Below are 20,910 nucleotides of genomic sequence, written 5' to 3'. Positions count from 1 at the left end.
AGACAGCGGGTGTGTGTATGTGCAGCTATCTGCACAGTGCCTGACACATAGAAAGTGCTAAAAAAAAAAAAAAGGAAAAGAAAAAGAAAGAAAGAAAAGATAGCTATTACCAAACAAAGACTATCCTACGGTCACTTTGAGAACTATATGGAGAGAACAAAAAAGATCTGGAGACATAGACTGCAATTATTAGTTACCTCTGCTGATAAACGGCTGACACACTCAGGGCTTATCACTGCTGTTGTGACCCCAAACAAACAAGATTCAACTCAGTTCGTTACATTTTTTCTTAAGCGGCTCATCACGGTGGCCTAGCCTCTCCTCACTGCCTGCTTCAACAAAGAACAGAAAATCACTCTATAGGTGTATTTCTTAAACAAAAAGCCACAAATCTGTGGCCCAAACATACAGGGAGAATACACTGGAAATAATTTCAGGAAGACTTTTCAGAGCACCCTTACTCATTCACTCACTCATATTGTCACTCTCTTTCTCCTCTGCTCCCAACAGTTTTGTTTTCTTATCTTTATTCCTGATTCACAGAAGTCATAGAATCTTAAGGCTAGAAAGGACTTTGGAAGTCATCCAAGAGGTCACAGATTCTGTTCTAAAGACACATGCTGATCCCTCCAGGAGAGGCACATAGAGCAGTTCTCAAGTCAGACTGCTTGTTTCTTCCCTGATCAATGGAATAATGACAGTTCCCACCTTATCTCATAGGGCATTTGGGATGAATAAATGAGGTAACATATGCAAAGAATTCAGTAAGATGCCTGGCACAAAGCAGGCACTCAATAAATAGGAGCCAGTCTCACTTAGAAGTATTATTCTGTGCCCCACACAGTGCTAACTGCTTGTCCGCCTCTGGTGAAACCTAAGCCACTGCCTCCAGAGTTGCTTACCCATTGTTTGGGAGCTCCCATCGCAACAAAGTTTGCCTTTACTTTGAGCTAAATGAACTGCCGCTTCCACATACTGTCCCTACACGGATACTGAACTGAACTCCTCAGTTCCAAGGAAGCAACGACAGTTGTCGTGTTCTCTGTTCATCATTTCCTCCAGCCTAAATGTTCCCCCTGGTTCTCAAGCGCCCCACCACCTTCGCTCCTCTGGCCACATCCTGACTTGTCTGTCTCCCTCAAAGTGTATACCCGGACCTGCTCCCCAAACTCAAAGGACAGTGTGGCTGGCAGAGGAGACCTGCTCTGAATACAATATTATACACAAGGTTTATTAAAGATTTAATGGTTTGGGGGCAACCACAAATGACATGATCCATACTAAGCTAGAAGCCAGAGGTCTGTTTCAAGCATGCTTCCGCTGGACCACGCCTCCTCTAGCTGAGGTTTAGGGGCTGCAAACGCGCGGGCTATGCTTTTAGCGGTTTAATAATCATCTTGTTATAGTCAAATATTTTGCATCATGAGTCTGTCATCAAGCCCTCAGCTCTCCTCTCTTTCGGTTCATCCACACACTTGGTAGCTGCACCTTCTCAGCCCGGCTCACACTGCAGCCCCTGCCCCGGCCACCGGCTTCAGGCGAGTATAACCTGACAGTACCCTGCCTCAGTTGTCCCACTTCTCCTTAGCTTTCTGCTGTGAGGCTTCTCTGACGCCATGGCCCGGGACACTGTGGGAAGGCTCGGCACCTGTGCATGTGCGAACCTGAAGTCAGGGACTTAGCACCCTCAGCAAGTGCTGACCAAGCCGAGAGGGGGGCCAGTGGATAAATGCCCACCGCACCTGCCCCTTCTGAAGCACAGCCCGCAAGGCTCCTCAGAGGGTCCCCTGGGACTGAGCCTGAGTTGCCCACAGCAGTGACCAGCTTGATAACGCAGGCTTGTGTTGCCTTTCCCTCCTTCTCTGTTTCTCTCCTCCCAGCTCCCTTTCCTATTCCCCGGGTCAGTGCCCAAAATAAGCTACGTGCACCCCAGCCCTTGCCGCAGGTTCTGCTTTCTTGGGGACCCCAAGCTAAGTCACACATCAACATGAACAATGATGTAGAACATGTGAGCCCCAAGGCACAACACCAAAGACCTCCCTTAAGGCTGACAGCAGCAGGAGCCAGGCCTGTCAGTCCCCGAAGCCACTCTAATGCCACACAATCAGACTCTCTTGGCCCCCATGTCTCCATTTTATTCATCAGGAAATACGGGGCTTTGTCAAAGCCTGTGCTGAAACTTAGATATGAGACGCCTACCAGAATTCCTGTGATCTCTGTAAATTCTACTTCCCTTTCTTTCCCACTCCCCGATCAAAAAGGAAACAACTTGAGTTCTGCATGACCCATTCTTGCCATTCTTAGGAAAACCAGGCTGCTTCCTATTTCCTCATCCAAAGTCGCGAAAATCAACTTTTAAATACTCTTGTGGTGTCTTGCACAGGATCAGCGTTAACCTCACGGATCCCTATAAGGCACAGAATCCTTTCACCCTCTTCTTTCTTTTTCAAACTGAGACAAAGTTATTTATCGAGGCTTCTGATGATTCTCCATTCCTTTACACTCTTCAGAAATTCAAAAGTGGTTCAGCATCGTCATTTTAGTCATGCATTTAAATCACATACTTGGTGCACATACTCACACAGAAACGTATACAATGAAAGACAATGTTCTCTATGTATTTATGCTGCACACACACTTGGATTCTACTGACATATCAGGACAAGCTGCTCCAGAAATTCCAATGTTGAGCTTTATGGGCGTGTGCTGGGGAAGCAGGAAGAGATCGCACCCAACCAGTCTCTGGAATTAACATTCCTGCCCTTTCTAGCTCAACTTTACAGTCCACAGCATCAGCAGAAAAGCAATCTTTCCTGGATCCTCATTTTCCACGCGACACTGACCATTAGAACGCCTGGAAATGCCAGCAGGGGCACGTCCAAAAATCTCGGGAAGATGCTGCCACAGAGCCCAGCTCCGCCGCCCTCAAGCCCAGAGGTAGCTGGGGCTGTGAGAGACAGTTCGAATGTCTCTGAGCCTGGGGAAGTCACAGAGAGTTTCAAACTGCTCTCCTTGGAGAGTTAGTGTTGGGGGGTGGAGATGGGGTGGGGGGCACCATCCACTCCCCATAAGCTTTCATGTAAGTTTTCATCTGCAAACAAAAATCTTCTGATACACATCCGCGAAACCTAAAGCCAAGGTACCAACCACCTCTAAACCACCCTCCACCTCCAACAGTCTGTGACCTTTCTACTTGCAGTCTGGTCCACAGACCTGCAGCAGCAGCAGCACCTTGGGGGTGATAGGAAACGCAGGAGCTCTGCCCTGCCCCAGAGACCCCTCACCAAGAAATTTCAGCTGAATAAGACTCCCAAGTGATTTGTATGCACATCAAATGTTGAAAACTGGTCTGAGATACTTTTATCTTTTCCTATAAGCGTTTAAGATGTTTCTTCGTAACACTAGTTCTAATCAAAGTAATACACGGAAGTCTTCTACTGGGAAGAACCAAGAGAATGATTACTAAGCCTCATCATTTTATGGACCATTCTAGGGATAAAAGTATTGGGTGAGCAGATGTTTTGTTTCCTATCTTTAAGTATGCTAGAAATCAGAAGTGTTTGGGTTTCTCCTTCTTCCATTCAAGACATCATTCCTGACGGACAACATGCATTATGTTCACCTCTCTCTGATGCACTCAGACGCAGCCTTCAAAGGCCCAGGAGGCTGCCCCTTTACATGGGCCCTGCAGAGTCCCCCATTGTGTGGTTTCCTTCAGGAAGCTCACATTAAAGGGACTAAAAAGGCAAGAATCTCGTGAGTCCTAAAGCACGTGTTTCAAATGACCCACGTAGGTTCACTTCTTCCACTCATTACTTCCTGGACTTCCCAACCTATCCTGTCCTCTCGCTTCCCTCAACTCCAGTGCTGTTCACTCATCAGAACCAGAACCTTCAGCAATTGCTGACGGTCTAATTACTATACAGTCATGTACTGAGTAACAACGTTTCGGTCAACGACCGACCAAGTATACGACAGTGGTCCCATAAGATCAGGACCATACAGCCTAGGTGTGTAGTAGTCTATACCATCTAGGTTTGTGTAAGTACACGCTATAAAGTTCGCACAACGACAAAATCACGTAAGGACACATCTCTCACAACATATCCCCATAGTTAAGCGACACGACTCTACAGATAGGTAATAGATAGATAGAGATGTTTGTTTTACCTCCATCACTCGAGTGTAAGCTCCTTGAGAGGAAACATTACACCTACTTCACCTGGTGACACGGCACCCAGCTCTCCGCTGCAGTACTTGGTGAATTAACAGGTACTGAGGAACGTGGTCCCACAGTTTCTAACTGGATACCCTTTGCCAGGTAACTTTGACGGTATTATTCATTGTGTAAAAGAAAACACTGAATCATGTGCTTGATTTTTTTTCCTAGTAAACCAAGACAAAGAAAACTGTATTAAAATGTTGATACACAGAGTGGGAACAAAAGCCTAGATCTAGCTTATGAGGCCCAAGGAGTGACATGCTCCTACGTAAAAGCAGGCTCATTCCTCCAAACTCCAAGCCAGCTCTCGGGGGGCAGGCTTCAGAGCAAGGCCCAGGCCCTGACTGGCTAACTGAGAGAAAGCTTGGCTCCTGCTCTGAAATTTCTGCTTTCCGAGGGAGATTCCCGCCTCAGGCGGCTCCACAGGAGCAAAGAGCAGCTCAGAGGAGACTCCTGACTCTGCATCTTAACCTAGGTGAATTGGATGAACGCAGTATGGCCTTGGAAGGAAGGATGAGGAGGGATGGAAAGGAAGGAACAGGCTAAAAACTCAAAGTAGCAATTATATTTTAAAAAGAAAAAAGATTTACATGAGCACCACATCTTCCCTAGCAAATGATTTACACTCAGGGAGGAAAACCTCCCAACTTCTCAGGTCAACGAGGAGTGGTATTTTCTCTCGTCTGCTGTTGTCAGTTCTCTTCAGAAGGATGAGAAGGATCCTACACTTCCGCAGGATGCACGGGAGCTTGCCGTTACTTCTCAGCCCTTCCGAGCCTCATCTCACCCTCCTTGGTTTGTTTAAACATAAACAAGCCCACTTGACAGCTGTCGAGTGTGTCTGCCTTTTACCTGCTTTCATGGGACCTGTTTATAACACCTACTCAGAGGCTGAAGGCCGTGAGCACCCAAGCTAAGCAACCAAACCCACCTTATTCCTAACAAAGAGCACCAGCGTCTGTGACCCGCTACCCGTCCTCCCAGAACCACCCGAAGAAAATTACGTCACCTACGGGAAACGTGCTTCAGACATAAAGCTCCTGTATATTTCATTCGACAAGATCATTTCTTCTTTTCACATGCACCAAATGAAGGGAAAAAAGTGTTGACAAGTTATTTGGGGAAACTGGGTCAGTGCCACATTTTCTTAGGACCCAACCTAACAGACAGTAGAACAAAAAGCCAAATGTAGAAGGTGCAGCAAAGTAGACACAGATCTTTTCAGGCTTCCAAGTCATCTCCAATCTCTTCTTGATAATCCTTTAAATAAAAAGATTTCATATCATTTAGCAAAACACTATTTGTATAAATTCCCTATTAATCAGAGGCAAATTCAAACCTGGTGGATAGAATAGGTCCTCACTGGATTATTAAGAAGTAGCTTCTGGACAATAACGAGGTTTTATTAGCTCCATTTTACAGATGACAAAACTGAGGCTCAGAAATTAACTGACTGGCCCAATCTGACTGATTTCAAAATCTGTACTCTAGGGGCGGGCCCTGTGGCCAAGTGGTTGCATTTGTGCACTCCATGTCGGCAGCCCAGGGTTTTGCTGGTTCAGATCCTGAGCACAGACCTAGCACCACTCACAAGCCATGCTGAGGCGGCGTCCCACACAGCACAACCAGAGGGACCTACAACTATGTACCAGGGGCGGGGGGGGGGCGGGGGGGGCGGGGGGGAGGGGAAGGGTCGGGGAGAAGAAGAAATAAAAAACAAAGATTGGAAATCTATACTCTAAAAATCCTCTATGACATATACCCTCTCATGGATGTAAATAAATGGTCACCTGGACAATACCTTCTTTTCCTCTCTTTCTCAATCCTCTTTTCTCCCCTATATAGCAATGCTGACAGCAACAAAGCTGCCCTGAGCTGATGATGACACCAGGTGGCCAAAATGGAAACTGTCTGAACCAAACTGCCTGACCTCCTATTTTTGCTTCTCAGAGGAGCATGCATATATTGGAAAGCTCTTTCCCCAAAGCATACAAACACACACAACTTTCATCTTCCCCCCGCTTCTTTTTGGTGAGGAAGAGTGGCCCTGAGCTAACATCTGGGCCCATCTTCCTCTATTTTGTATGTGGGACGCTGCTACAGCATGGCTTGATAAGCAGTGTAGGTCTGCGCCGGGGATCCAAACCTGTGAACCTGGCCGCCGAAGTGGAGCATGCTGAACACAGGGCTGGCCCCATACCTTTCATCTTTTAATTCCTTTCCCAAAAGTCTTATTGGGTTTTCTATCACCTCTGCAGGATTAAGTCCAAATGCCTTAGCTGGCCAAGTCCTGCAGACCCATAGCTTCTGTTTCAACTTATGCCTCTTAGAGCTCAACATTCTACACTCTTCCCGTCACTCTGAACTCACTATTTCCTGCACACAACTAGGCCTTCCCAGAGGCAACATTTTTATAAATGCTATCCTGTCTGCTTAGAAAATGTCTTCATGCCTGCTCTCTACAATCCTTTTTACATATTGAACCAACTCCTACTCATCCTTCAAAACTCAACTCGAAACATATCTCCTCTTCAGTGAAGTCCTCCCTGACTCCCCCAGGCAATTAGCTGCTAGGTTCACAGTGCTCCTGGAACCCCTCCTCTGACCCTTCTTTCCCCCATATCTATGCTTCAGTACCTATGATATTGTATTAGTCATTTACCCAACACTGAGTATCTATGAACCAGACACTGGAACATAAGAAGTTACCTTTGTATTCCCACTGCCTAACACAGGGCCAGGAAAATAGCAGGCAGTCAGAGAATGTACGTTGAATGAATAAATGAAAGAAAGAACTACAAACAAGATCTTAGCCAGTATCATCAGGAAAACCTCTATCCTTCTGCTTTCCTTTCACGCCATTTGTGATCTAAAAAAGCATCTCGGGGTATAGCACACCTACACTATGGAAACCTAAAGACCATAACAATCACAGAACCAAAATCCTTACCCTCCGATGAGAATAAATACGCCCACAAGTCTTTTTCAATTTCCACAATTAGTTTTGTGTCAAGCACCACCATTTCCAATAATCCTTTCTCTTGTATTTAATTATAAGTAAAGCAACAATCTTTCTGCCCTTTATTTACTACAAACATATGCAATTTCCCCACAGAATACACACTGTTTTGTGAGTTAATAAGTCTTTGTGGATTCACTTGCAAATCTCCACTTATTACACTGTTTCCATTGGAAAATATATTTCAAGTCCACATGACAAACATCATAAATAAACAATGCCACACAACCTATTTTTCTTTGGGGAACTGCAGGTAAAGTCAGTGGGTTCCATTTTTGCCATTTTTAAGTATTACATGACCTGCAAGCCCTAGAAACAGTCATCGACAAACTGAGACTGGCCCCAAGTCTCAACGTTAACCTGGGCTGTGGCTGAAGGGCACCTATCTAAGGTTACGAAGGTTCTGGAAACCAGCCTCCACTTAGAGAGCTGGTCACGACCAAACCTGGAGGGAAACAAACAGGCGATAAATCCACAGGGACTGACTCAACTGTTTTCTCTGGATTTCAGATGACCATGAACCTGGGGCAAAGGATGAACCAGTGACCCACCAGGTTCTCAATAAACGCTAAATTCATTCAAGAGAATGAAAAGAAAGAACGTCAGAAAGTACCAAATACATCCCACGGATCTGAAAGAAACCATGTTTAATGTGAAGAATTCTCTCTCCATCTAAAGTTAGTACCAGAGAAAACAGAGCCACGTTCATACTAATACTAATTATATTTTTTATTATACTGAGATCAAACTCCAGATACGAATTTGGTTCCCACTTACCAAGATTTAAAATCTCTCAACACCAGAAGAAATACATGTGTTAGTTTAATTGGTGATGACAAAATAAAGGAGACACGCTGATTTGGATGTGGGCAACCTCAGCAGCCAGCGGGCGTCACCCCACACAGCCCAGGTTTCCGAGGCAGTGGGGCTTCACACCAGAACAGCTGTGGCGGTCAGTGATCTCGAGGTCAACATTTCCAAAGTTTATGGCATCTTTCCTTCTCTTTGCAAAGAGCATATTTAAAACCGTATAATTCAGGGCAGTTCACTCTCATTGATGGTAAACAGCCGTCATTGCTTTATGTTGTTATAAAGTAACACCTGTGGGCTCAACTGAGGGTTCCTACCCTAACATTTCCAAACCCTCATGGGTTTTACTCCCAATTTTTCTGTCTAAAGTCACGATTTTTCTGTCTCTTTCCTGGTTGTCAAGCCGTCATCGGTGACTTTTCGCTACTGGTGACAGCAGCCCCTCCCCCCATTCTGAATGTGCTCTTCCTCATATGCTGTGGATTATTTTTCAAACTAAAAATACGTTAGGATTGTTGTCTGCAATAAGAGTGAGTATGTTCTGAGAGCCGGTCTGAAGTGTTCTCCCAGACTTTATGCCACCTATTCAGGTTGCTGAGCGGGCATTTCCGCCCCTTTCCGGGTTCTCGGCTTAGGTTCCAGACACACAGGAGAGCAGCGCTGCAGGCTCAGGCAGGCTCGGACGCCTTGAGCTCTTTAGGATCCCCATACGGCAGAAGGAAACCAAACCATCACACGACCTCACTAATGAATTTCTGTCCTGGCCACACAACAAAACAAGCACAAAGGTTTCCAAGGAAGCAAATGTCCAGGTTGAAAGACTGAAACGGTCCGTACCTTTCTTTCACAGTGGTTCTGGATTTCGTACATCTACAGCATTTAGCAGCACGAACGGGTAGGTATCTTACGCAAGTAAGAAAATTTTGGGGGGGAAAAAATTACCAAATGACTTTTAAAAACATACAGAAGTGCGGTTTTTTTCTTGATTTACTAAATTACAAGATCTTTAAAGTAAACAACGTGTTTTTAACACCATACATTTAATTTCTTCACTTACTAAACTGCTGCCATACTGGGAAAAGTCTTCTCCTTTACTCACAGTGAAAAAACGCTGCTCTAACATTTGAGTAACCTAAAGATTAGTCATCATTATTTTAAACAATCCCTACAAGCGCTGAAGTCAAGCATTCAACATAAACTACTGTACTTAAGTCCTCTGCATTCTATAAAATGCAAACATTTATATAAACCTTGTTTGTCAAACCTGAGAAGGCAAAATGAAGCAGGTGAACCAGGCTACGCCGTCACATTAAGGACGGAAGTAAGAAGGTGGACCATCGGTCATCCCAGTTACGCTTCCGCACTCTTATGAAGGAGGCTGGCCCTTCAGCTATAAAGGTAGAAATGAAGGCAAAGGGCCCTTTAAGTAAGGAAGTGAGCTTTCAGGCTCCGACTGACTCCCCGTGGGCCTGTGGGATTCCCTCAGCACGGCCTTCCATACTTGGCAGCACAGGATCCTCTGGGTGCAGTCCTGTCTGGTCAGGAAAAGGACTGCGAGGATTTCCAGCGGTCACTTCCAGCCAATGATGCTATATATGGGAACATCCCATCCTAGTGTTTTCAGCATCATGAGCACCACTCCAGGGAGAAGTGAGCAGGCCAGCTTTCCTCTCGCTGCCCTCATGGCACACTCACTTCGTGTCTCCAGGCCCTGCTGCCCTGGACGGGACCTTGCCATCAAACACCAGGGCAGACCTCTGCTGAGCCTTGCAGGCTGGCGGCTCTACCAGGAAACAGCTGGAGGGGACCGGGCGATCTTTTCTCTGCGTAAACGCTGGGGGCTCTGTTCACCCTCCCGCTGCAGCACGAAATAAGAATTTCCCCCATCCAAAATTACAACCAACAGGCCCTCCCCCCAGCCCCCATCCTCACCCCACCCCCTGCAACCCCAGGACATTCTCTCAGTCTGTCACCAGCCATGCTGGCCAATAGCAAACTGCTGAACCTTTTGCGTCTGTTCCCTTTCTACACTAGTCGACGTGTCTGTAAACGCTAGCACGGTAATGTGAAACAATTCTGTTATATTCAGTGAAGTTTCCTAACAAAAAGCATGAAGGACCCCCATTCATGCCTGCTCTCTAGGACACCCTTTCTACAAGATGCATATCAACACGAATCACGTCGTGACAGACAAGGACAACCACGGAGTCTCGGAACCGCAAATACCCCTTCAGTAGTCTGTAGCGTCACCTACATATTATTCTAAAACTGGATTATCCGTGGGGAAAAACGAATAATAGATGGATTTTCATGTATTCTTCCCACAGCCTAATCAAAGCTTGGCTTCTGAAAGGCAGACCTGGGCTGCTTCACGTGTAGCTGAAATTCAGAGAGCCACGATGCCCAAATGAAGAAAAAGCAAAAGCCCAGAAAAATCCAGACTCTACGTGACCTGACTGACTTATTCCCCAGGAAACTGCATGAGAGAAAATCAATCATTCAGGCTACCGTAGTTACCACACGGAACGGCCCGAAGGAGGTGACAGTGGGCAAAACACCGAGGCGGCCCGCGGGGTGGGCGGCGGCGGGCGCGGGGCGGGGCGCTGGGGCTGCCCAGGGCCGGTCCCCGGGCGGCGGCGGCGGGGCCGGCCGGGCAGGGCGGCGGGGGGGGGGGGGGGGGGGGGGGAGGCGGGACTTACCGGGGCTGTTGGCCTCGCCCTCGAGGACGTGCAGCTCGGCGCAGTCGGCCAGCGAGTGCTCCAGGCAGAGCTGGAGGAAGCGGGCCTGGGTCTGGCTCACGCGCTTGAGCAGCGACAGCAGCGCCACGGTCTGCTCGCACTCGTTCCAGCCCTTAAACCAGCCCGCCAGCACCCCGACCTGGTCGCGAAACATCATGGTTAGGGGGCGGCCCTCGGTCTACGGAGCCCCTCTCGCCCGGCCTGGCCCGCCCTCCCCAAAGTTCGGCGGCGCCGCAGCCCCAGGCGGCCCGGCGCCGCGCGCTGCAGGTTCGGCCTCGGCTCCTGCCCCTGCCGTCCGTTCAGTTACGGTCCCGCGGTTCTGGCTGATTTCCCCAGAGGCGATGACAGACAGTAGCGCGGAAATGTTTCTTTCTTAAAAAATAACGATTTTTTTAAAACTCCCCAGAAGCCACACAAACTGAATCGAGAATGCTCTTCCCCCTTCTCGGCTTCGGGATGGTGATTTCCGGCGTCCCGGGTCTCTTCCTTCACACCCGCATTCCCGAGGGCGATCACCACTGGAAGGAGAGAGAGGCTGCAGTGAGACCTCGGCTACGAGGTAGCGCGCCGGAGACGGGCGCATCCCAAGGGCGGGGGGCTGGGCCCCCCAATTCCGGCCGCCCCCTCTGCACCTGGATGCCGGAGAGGAGCTATTCCTGTTCTGGGAATGGCAAGAAGTCTCCTTCCCAGGTGCTGGAGGAGACCCCACGGCTTCCTGTTGCTGCCGCCGCGAACGGCTGATACTCCCCACACCCCCAACCCGGGGTGGCCTCAGGGGCTGTGCCGAGAACGCCAGCGCCAGCAACAAATCCCGCGCAGAAAACTTGCAATGCGGCTGCGGGGGGCGCGGGGGTGGGGGTGGGGGCTAATGCAAAGCAGAGGCGGAGGCAGCGGCAGCCTCAGTTCCTTCCTCCTCCTCCTCCTCCTCCTCCCGGAGAAGCAGCCGAGTGGCTGCAGCTCCATCTACAGCAACAGCCAGCATCTCCACCGCCAGGCGCCCCTCTGGATTTAGGCCGTGAGCAGCCGCGGCAGCAGATCGAGACAAAAATAAACTCTCCCCACCCAAAGCTCCGCGCCCAGCGGGCGGAGGCGCAGCGGAGCCCCGGCTCCCCCGCGCCGCGCCGCTCCAGCCCACCCCGGGCGGTCTCGGAAGGCCTGCTCCGCCTGAGCGATCAGATGTGTGCGTGCGTGTGCGTGCGTGTGTGTGTGTGTGTGTGTGTGAGGCGCATGTGTGCTCTAGGCATCCTGCCCCCGCTGCCGCCGCCTACGGACGGGTCTGTCCGGCCCAGCGCCTGCGAGTCCCAGGCCGAGGGCGGCGCGGCCCCGGCGCACGCCGAGCGCAGAGACAGCCCGAGCCCGCGGCACCGCTTCCCCGGCGGACAGGGCGGCTCTGCTGGGACTGCGCCGCGGGCACACGCCCCCCAACGACCGCAAAGAAGAAAGTTCGGCTTCAGGGGCTCCCCCCGTCCTATCCCTGTCCCGATGGCCGCCCGCGGCCGAGAGGAGAGCCCGGTCAGCCCTCGAGGAGCGGCTCGCTCCCAGCATCGCGCTTCCCGGCTCCCAGAACTTCTCGAGAGAAGGGGGAAGTCCTCGGGAAGGGGACCCAGTGGCCCGCAGGTCCCCTGCGGGGGGCGGAAGGGAAGGGAGCTCACCTCGACGCGGCTCATCCTGGCGGCTGGGGGCCCCGCGCGCGGCTCGGGGCCGCGGCGGCTCTCAGCGAGGTTGGGGGCGCCCGGAGCGCGGGCCGCGGGCCATGCCGTCGGGGCGGGCGGCGCGGAGGGAGTGCGGCGCTGCGGGTCCGGGCCGCCGCTGCGGCCGCCTCCCGTGTCGGCTCGCGGAGGACTGAGCCGCCCGAGCCGGAGCTCCCCACATGCTACTGATTAACATACACCATTACATCATGGGCTTGGCAGGGAGCGCCCGAGCGGGGGGAGAGGAACCCGGGCGGCGGCGGCGGCACGCGGGGGGAGTCGGGGGAGGATCCCCGACCCGGCTGGCGGAGGGGGTGGGGGTGGGGGGGCGGATTCCTAAGTGGGGACCAGAAAAGGGGAGGGGAGTCGAGAGGGAGGAGCCGGATGGCGCAGAGGGGTCGGGTTGGAGGAACCTCCCAGCGGAGGCAAGAAGTTTGGGGAAGGGGAGGGGTCCGAGTGAGTTCCTCCCGCTGCTGCCTGCGTGTCCTGGAGGGGCTGGGGCGCTCTAGCGCCGGAGCTCCGGCAGGAGGGGAGCTGGAGGACGCTGGAGCGGGGCGGTGCTGCCACGGCCGCGCGCCCTTGGGAATGGGTTCGCCGACTCGGGTGACCCCTTGGCCCTACTGGGACCGGGGAGTGGCAGAGTGGCTTAGCCCGCGGGCGCTGGAGACATGGGGTCACTGCCGCTGGGAGCGTGGACGGGTACCGGGGGTCGCGGACGCGAAGGGCGGAGGCGGCCGAGGGGCGGTGCGCAGAGCTGGACGTGCCAAGGCGGCGGGCGTCTGGCTGCGCTGGACCGAGGAGCGCGAGAAGTGCCCGGCCGGATCACCGCACGCCCGGGTCGGGCCTGGGACGCCCTTTGCTCCTGTCGGCGGCCTCCCGCGGGCCCCGCGCCCCTCGCTGTCCCCGGGGAAGCCGCCTGACTTCGGGGGCCAGCCTCGGAGCTATGTCTGGCGCGCGGGCTGCGGCTCGGGCCCGGAGCGGAGGCGGGCGAGGCCACCTGTCGGCGCGTCTGAGCGCTGGGCCGGGCCGCCTGGTCCTGGACCTGGAGCTGCGCGAGGCCGGGCCGGGCCGGGCCGGGCAGGGGCTGCAGCGGCGCGCGCGGCGCGGGAGACGAGAGGAGAGGGGCGTGCGGCGCCGGCGCCGAGCGGGACGAGCTGGGCCGGGAAGGTGCCCCGGCTGGTCTCGAAAGGAGAGGGGTGGTTTAAAATGCCCTAAACCCTAAAAATCACTGCACCTTCTAACAATAGTTAAATATTCACAGGCGGACTTGACCAAATCCAGGCAATCGCCGTGTTTTCAGTGAAAACACTGAGCCTTCGAACATTTTCTCCAGCAACTCGAGGAGTTATTTATGAAAGTACTTCTGAGAAATCGGTGAAACGCGTGCCTCAGACCCAGCTTTCCCTACTCTCGCTAAGGCAGTATTTTTGAAGATAAAGTATCTGAGATATTATTCCACTAATTAACGCTTCCGTCTTTCAACTCCAGCATATGTCCCTGGAATTTCAATCCTCGCTTCCTTCCTTCCTCAAAACTAGTTTCTGCACCGTTTAGTTGGTGTCAGACATGTGACAGCACCTAAGCATCTGTTGGGGAATTGAAAGGTCTTGTGGAGGTGCAAAAACTTAAGTGTTACCATTAAAATAGGGTGTGTGAATGACTTTTTAAAAATTCATTATTAGCCAGCCAGGAAAGACACCTGCAAAATTTAATGAATATTTTGGCCTAAAAGCAAGAATTCTAGACTCAGTGTTTGATTTTTGTTTTGTTTTGTTTTTATGGAGGCAGAGAAGCTTGACATATTTTCTCCAAGACACTGCTGTCAATTAGCTTGTCCTGAGTCACAACTTCCGTCAGGAAGAGGGGAGAGGGTTCGGGCACGCCTGCCACGCTTGCAAGTGTGTGCCTTGCGATCAACTGCAGCCAAAGCAGAAGCTCCCAAGAGCGATTTCTTTTTAAGAAAGTGAAAGAAAGGTCGGTTTCATTAACTTGTTTATTGTCACCTGCACTTCACTAAACGAATAGTAAAAGTAAAAAAAAAAAAACAAATCTGAAGGCAAATCTTCAAGAATCGTACTTATGCTGAGGAAAAGAAATACTGCCACCTACTGGAAGATTGTAGTTCTTACAGCAGCGCTTGACCTAGAGAAAGGTCTTGACTGAGCTCATTTTTGAGCTATTTTTAAGAAATACGAAGATGAGCATGACATGAGTGACCAGTCCCCTTGTTTTTGTGGGTTTACAATACTCGTGATTTCCCTTGCCTCTAGGCTTTTCTCTGATGGGAAAGGAAGTGAAGGGAAAACCCAGCTGGGGGCTGCTCCACTGTTCCTCACAGAGAGTGAAGTCAGGACTCGGAAGGAGGAAAAGCAATGCCATCAGCTAAATAGATGTTTTTGTATTGTGTGGAGTTTTTTGTGAACCTGTACCCAGTTCTTATGGATAGCTAAGAAGTGTTGTAGGGTCTGGGCTGTGCCTGAGTGGTTAAGTTCGCGCACTCTGCTTCCAGGGGTCACACGGTTTCCGCATTCGGATCCCGGACTCGGAACAGGCACCGCTCATCAGGCCACGCTGAGGCGGCGTCCCAAAATGCAGAACCAGAGGCACTCACAACTAGAGTATGCAACTATGTACTGGGGGGCTTTGGGGAGAAGAAGAAGGAAAAAAAGAAGATTGGCAACAGATGTTAGCTCAGGGCCAATCTTTAAGAAAAAACGAAAAAAGTGGCTAACAAGCACTAAATATCCACATCGATTGGAAAAGGAATTTAAAAATGGGAGAAAGGAGATTATTAATATGTCTATGTTCACTATATTCCTATTTACTCACTTGAAAAACACCTATTGTTCCCCGCCTACTTGGTGCCAGGCTCCGGGGTAGGCAGCAAGTACACAGAGGGCAGGGACTGCGTCTGCAATGGTGCCTCCACCAAGACTCCTGTGTGAATAAAAGATCAGATCAAATTATCAAGCCAGTTAACATTCTCAACATTATTTGCTTTTCTCTTCCCTGGAATCTGGGAAGGGAAGAAATTGGTGTCTGCTCAGTGAATAATACTTTTGGTCAAATAACTCAAATGTTTCAACGATGACTAATTCCAGATAAATCAGTGTCATGTTTATAAATCACTGCTTAAGAAGATGTCTAGGTGTTGTCTGTATCAATAAGGCGTCTCAAGGAGCCCATGACTGTGTGTTTTAAATTCATATTTCTTCTAGCAGTAGTAAGAAACCAAGAAAAAGAGATGCATTGGATATAGACACATGAGAGTAAGTGATCTTTAGTTATGTGCCATATGAATTAGTAAAAGATGTAGAATCTCCACACAAAGGTAAATGACAGTGAATAATTATCATTCATTCAATCATTCCATAAGTATATTTTGAGTGTTTATTCTGTGTCACGTCATCAGGATACAATGTCAAAGATAGACGGTGCTTCCTATCTAACATAAAAGCCCATACATATATAATTTATAAGGAAAATTTAATATACAGTTATATTAAATTTAATATAAAAGAAATTTATAAATTTTCATATATCCATTATACATTAAAATATAGATTTTATTATATATGTGCATAGGAAAAGGTGTAAAAATATTTACACCCAAATGGTAACTACTGTTGATTTTCCCTGTATGGTAGAAGATAATAATCCTCCGTAATTATTATCTCATTTGTCTATATTTTCTAATTTTTCTACCATAAGTGAAAAAGTTAAAACAAAACACTGCATGAGCTCAGAACCACTAACTAAAATTAAATTTAGAAAGTATCCTAAAGAAACTGTTCTGTAAAACTGAAGTCTTCGACTCCCAAGAACTGCTCATGAATCTGTTTTGCTTCCTCCCTGGGTCTTGTCCTGGCCTCATCACCGCCTCTCCCCACCTCAGTGATAGTCTTTCCTCTTCCCAGCTCAGACACTTTCTGTGGTTTCTGAATCAACGTTGAATATGTTCCAGGCTCTTTGGCCTGAAATACAGAAGGTCCAGCATTTGGCCACTATCTGCTGCTCTGGACTTCTCTCCCACATTTCATTCCCTAATTCATTCAACAAGAAGTATTTACCGAGGGTAAGTCACTGTACCAGGCAAACAGAGGATATAGAGGTGGCAGAGGAAGCAGGGTCTCCTCAGTGTCTGGTGGGGAGCACAAAGGATGCTGGTGGCACACACGCACTGCATGAAAAGGCACAATACGTGGTGAGTCTAGGGGATGGCCACACAGTGTTGAGAGAGACCATAAGAGGCAGAAATTCTGCCAGAAAATTCAGAAAGACGCTATGTATCTGGTCCTTCTGATTTGGTGCTCATGGGATGAATAGTTTCAACAGAGATGAGCAAAATTTTAAACACTGATAGCATCCACTTGGGGCCAGGAGGTCTAGATATTGTTTGTGTCAGTAAAGCGTCCTGAGAACTTCAGGTCGGAGTATTTTCAGTCCATCTTTCTCCTTGCAGTCATAAGATAAAGCAAGAAGAAATGCAGGCCTTCCCAGACTTTGCTAGTGGCAGTATGCTAGTGAAAAGAGATCCCACAGTACCTATTAAATTAGTCATATCCTTAAGCTGGTAATCCCATTTCTAGGACTCTATCCTACTGACATAAAAGCATCATTACTATAAAGTATACTGCAGTACAAGCATAAATACAAGAATGTTAACTTCAGCGTTGTTTGTAGTAGAAAACAGTAGAATACAAGGGGCTGGCCCCGTGGCCGAGTGGTTAAGTTTGCGCGCTCCGCTGCAGGCGGCCCAGTGTTTCGTTAGTTCCAATCCTGGGCGTGGACATGGCACTGCTCATCAGACCACGCTGAGGCAGCGTCCCACATGCCACAACTAGAAGAACCCACAACGAAGAATACACAACTATGTACCGGGGGGCTTTGGGGAGAAAAAGGAAAAAATAAAATCTTTAAAAAAAAAAAAACACTAGAATACTTAACCTGTACAGGAATGGGTGAGTAAATTATCAAACCTCCATACCATCAATCTTATACATATTTTTTAAATATGACATACTTGGAAAAACTGCATCAAAAATATGACAGATGATGGATGGATAGAGGGATACGTAAGTAAAGTAATATGTGATAAGATAAATATGGCGGAACGCTAATTGTAGAATCTAGATGGTGAGTATGTAGGTGGTCACTATTCACTTCTTCCAACTTTTCTGTATGTTGATGTTTACAATAAATTGTTGAGGTTAAAAAGGATGAGTCAAATTTATATGTATTGGCCTAGAAATAAGCCTTTTTTAAAAAGTCAGAGAATAACGTGTGTGCTCTGATTCCATTTTTGTGGTTAAGAAAGCCAGTTCCAGAGCAAGACTCTTGGAACCCAGCCCATCCTTGCTTGCCCTTTGACCTTTTACTGATGAATTCCCACTCTCTGCCTCAGTTTCATCAGCAACAAACGTACCTCATTGTTGTGAGGCGTCAATAAGTTAATACATTTAAATTTCTTAAAGAAGTGCCAGGCATATAGTCTAAGTGTTCAATAAATGTTCTATTAACTAGAACATTTTGATAGTTTGAGAGGGAAAAAGAGGTTATGTGGGGTGGGAGAGAGCAAACCTGTGTCTCTCTATAAATATACTGTAAATACAGACATACGTGTATTTGTATGGGAATGTTTGAATGTTCAGTGCAACCCCATGAGGAAACAATCAGACAAATCCAGAAAGAGAGACGTTCGCCAAGACAACTGGCCTGGAAAAAATGGTGGGAGGACTGTTTCAGATTCAAAGAGACAAAAGGCACATAGCCATACCCAGTGCATCCTCCCTGATCACATCCAGGTTTGGAAAAAATAGCCATAAAAGAAGTTTGGGGGGCGATTGGGGAAATTTTGAAGGAAGGCTTGGAATTAGCTGATATCAGGCGATTATTGTTAGTTTGTTAGATGTGATCATGGTGTTGTGGTTACGGAGGAGAATCCTTTTTTGTTGTTTCTCAAGGATATTCACAGGAGGTGTTTGGGTGAGAGGTCAAGATGTCTGCAAGTTTCTTTGAAATCCTTCAGTAAAAACCACCTGCACAGACATGCAGGTAAAGCAAACGGGGCAGACGATGCATCAGGTGGTGAGTGTAATGGCTGTACAGTGGGCTAGCCTTTCACATTCTCTGTATGTTTAAGAAAAATTTGAAAAACAAAGTTAGGTAGAAAAGTTTTAAAACACAGAGATGGGATTTGTGAACAGCCTTTGCAAAGGTAGGGAGATGTGCAAGTTCATTCGTAAATGCTGTCAACACTTTGGCATTAAGAACAAAGGTTTGAATTGTAATATCAAACTTTAATGTTTCTCAAAGTGAGTTCCGTGAACCTGGAATGTCAGAATCACCTGGGGGCTTGTTTTAAAACACAGAGCCCCAAGTTCCTCTGTCGATGTACTCAATCAGAGCCTTAAAGGGCCCAGGTGAACTTCCCCGTCCCAAGACACACCTGGAGTGTTTAGTAAACATCCAGATTCCCTGGCCCCCTGCCCAGTAATTTTGATTCACTTGGGCTGAGGCTTGAGAATCTGTATACTTTGAAAACGGTCTAGGTTATTTTGTGCTTGGGCTGGTTTGGAAAACACTGAGTTGGAAAACTCTGAAAAGCCTCAATGTAGAGTTTCCTAAACACTGTTGAGAAGAATCCACTGGACTGCTGGGAGAAGCCACCCATCTTTGCACACCTCACCCAAATCTTCCACAGAGAATCTTCTGGAGGTCGGCCTGGAAGTCTGTATTTTTATCAAGAGCTTCTGGTGATTCTCGACCTCGGAAGAGTTGGGCAAGCACGAGGGCACAGGTGTGCAAAGCCATGCGAAAGGATGGCCTGTGGAAGCAGCGGAGTCAGCCACAGCAAGAGTGGAGGGGGTGCCTCTGCAGTGCCCGCGGAGCCCTCTCCACACGGAAGACAGCACCTTTCTCTTCTCGGTGGCACTCGGGTACAACCCCAGCGTGTCCTTGTCCCCACATTCCAGTCCTGAGAATTTGATTGGAAGATGCCTTCCCACAAGGAGTGTCTGCAGATGGAAATGTGCTGGCGGGAGTGTGCATGCGTTGGGCGCCCTGGCAGTGTGAGTTCTCGCTGTAAATTAATCCTGTAGCGTGCTGGATGGATGCCAAAACCTCATAAGCTTGCTGAAAGTATGTCAGCCCCTGAAAGATGGACTAATTCTTTTTTCTTTACTTTTTTTAGCCTGCAAAAAGGAGAGCCCTGGTGAATTTGCTAGGGTAAGTCTGTCACTTCGGATGTTTCTGGGGAAACACCCAGACGCCTCTCTCCAAACAACCTCCCCCTCTGTTTCCCTGTGAGCTGCTGCAGCAGTTAGACAAGCGGTCTCTGTCACCGAGATAAGGGTGTCGCAGTGGTACAGTGGACGCCCACCCAGACACACTGGAAATAGGCCCTGCCTGCCTGCGGCCCCTTGCAGTCTCATTGGCATGCTGCAGCCCCCTGGCCTGCATTCAGTTCCTCAAGTGCGCCAAGCTCCTTCCTTTCTCAAGGCCTTTACACTTACTATTCCTGGAGGATTGTGTCTTTCCGGCTCCGCATGTAGCCCTTCAAAAGGCTGACTCCTCCCTTAGGTCTTAGCTCAAATGTCACCTTCTCAGAGGAGCCTTTTTAGACCACACTCTTGCCAGTAGTGGCCCTTTCTTTATGGTAGCACTTAACACAAACAGAAATTACATCGTTTATTCATCTATTTACTTCTTTGCTATCTGTCTGCCCATAACAGATTTCAAGCTCTACAAGTACAGGACTGGGGCTGGGTCTGCCTTAGTCACACTTAGAACCTCCGTATCTTCAAAGACCTACCACACAGAAATTCACAGTCAGTACCTGTGAGCGGAAGGAATGAGTCTCAGGGTTGGAAGGGGCCACAAAAGACCCCAGGCCCAGTGCCCCGACCTGTACTTAAACACTCTCCAGCAGAGTTGGAGACCCAGTCCATGGCCTGGTGCCCAGTCCATGAGCGTGTTTTCACCCAAACTGCAGCAAAGCCAGATGAGCAAGAAGAGTTTTTTTTTCACTGCTCTAAACGTATTCAACTTAAAGGACTTCACTCTGAGATTATGCTCTTCCTATTTTAGGGGTATTAAAGTGTCTTATATTAAATCACTGTGGTAGTAAGTGGTATTTGGCTATTTATGTCTTTATTTGGAAAAATAAAAACAAAAACTTGGCGACTTTAGTTGATCTCCTGGTTTTTCTGGCCCCTGAAATTCAGAAGTCTGGAGGTCACAGCCACATCCATGCCTCTTAGCGGCTGTTTAGATGAGGCTCGATTGGCCATTGCATCCCTGGTTAGCATGACGATTAAGATGTGCTTTCCGTGAGCCTTTGGTCTGTCTCTCCGTCCCTCCCGCCCATGGCAGCCATGGATGGAAGCGCACCCTCAGCTCTCCTTTAAGAGCCTGCTGCAGGCTGCTGCT

At 48.8% G+C, this 20,910-nt stretch overlaps 1 protein-coding gene and 1 long non-coding RNA gene across 14 annotated transcripts in view; one reads left to right on the top strand and one right to left on the bottom strand.

The window, feature by feature from the left end:
• SAMD4A (sterile alpha motif domain containing 4A) overlaps positions 1-12,583 on the bottom strand; it is a 203,428-nt gene extending 190,845 nt beyond the window's left edge. For 5 of the 13 annotated variants that reach the window (XR_011533017.1, XM_070594220.1, XM_070594229.1 and 2 more), the window contains exons 1-2: positions 12,442-12,583; positions 10,751-11,307 (exon numbers count right to left, since the gene is read on the bottom strand). Coding sequence is in view for 11 of the 13 variants with exons in the window: in XM_070594220.1 (XP_070450321.1) it covers positions 10,751-10,946 (196 nt within the window). In the remaining 2 variants the exon portion in view is untranslated. Of the gene's footprint in view, positions 1-10,750; positions 11,308-11,421; positions 11,670-11,851; positions 11,979-12,441 lie in introns of those variants that run through there. The other 8 variants (XM_070594221.1, XM_070594230.1, XM_070594217.1 and 5 more) reach the window with 5 other exon arrangements.
• On the top strand, positions 11,196-20,667 carry LOC139079408 (uncharacterized). The gene is made up of 3 exons (XR_011533026.1): positions 11,196-11,348; positions 19,673-19,707; positions 20,214-20,667. It is a non-coding gene; the product is annotated as an uncharacterized lncRNA (long non-coding RNA).
• The last annotated feature ends 243 nt before the right edge of the window (positions 20,668-20,910 follow it).

Source organism: Equus przewalskii, chromosome 25 (assembly GCF_037783145.1).
Source record: "Equus przewalskii isolate Varuska chromosome 25, EquPr2, whole genome shotgun sequence".
NCBI classification, from domain to species: Eukaryota; Metazoa; Chordata; class Mammalia; order Perissodactyla; family Equidae; genus Equus; species Equus przewalskii.
This window is presented reverse-complemented; position numbering and strand designations above follow the sequence as displayed.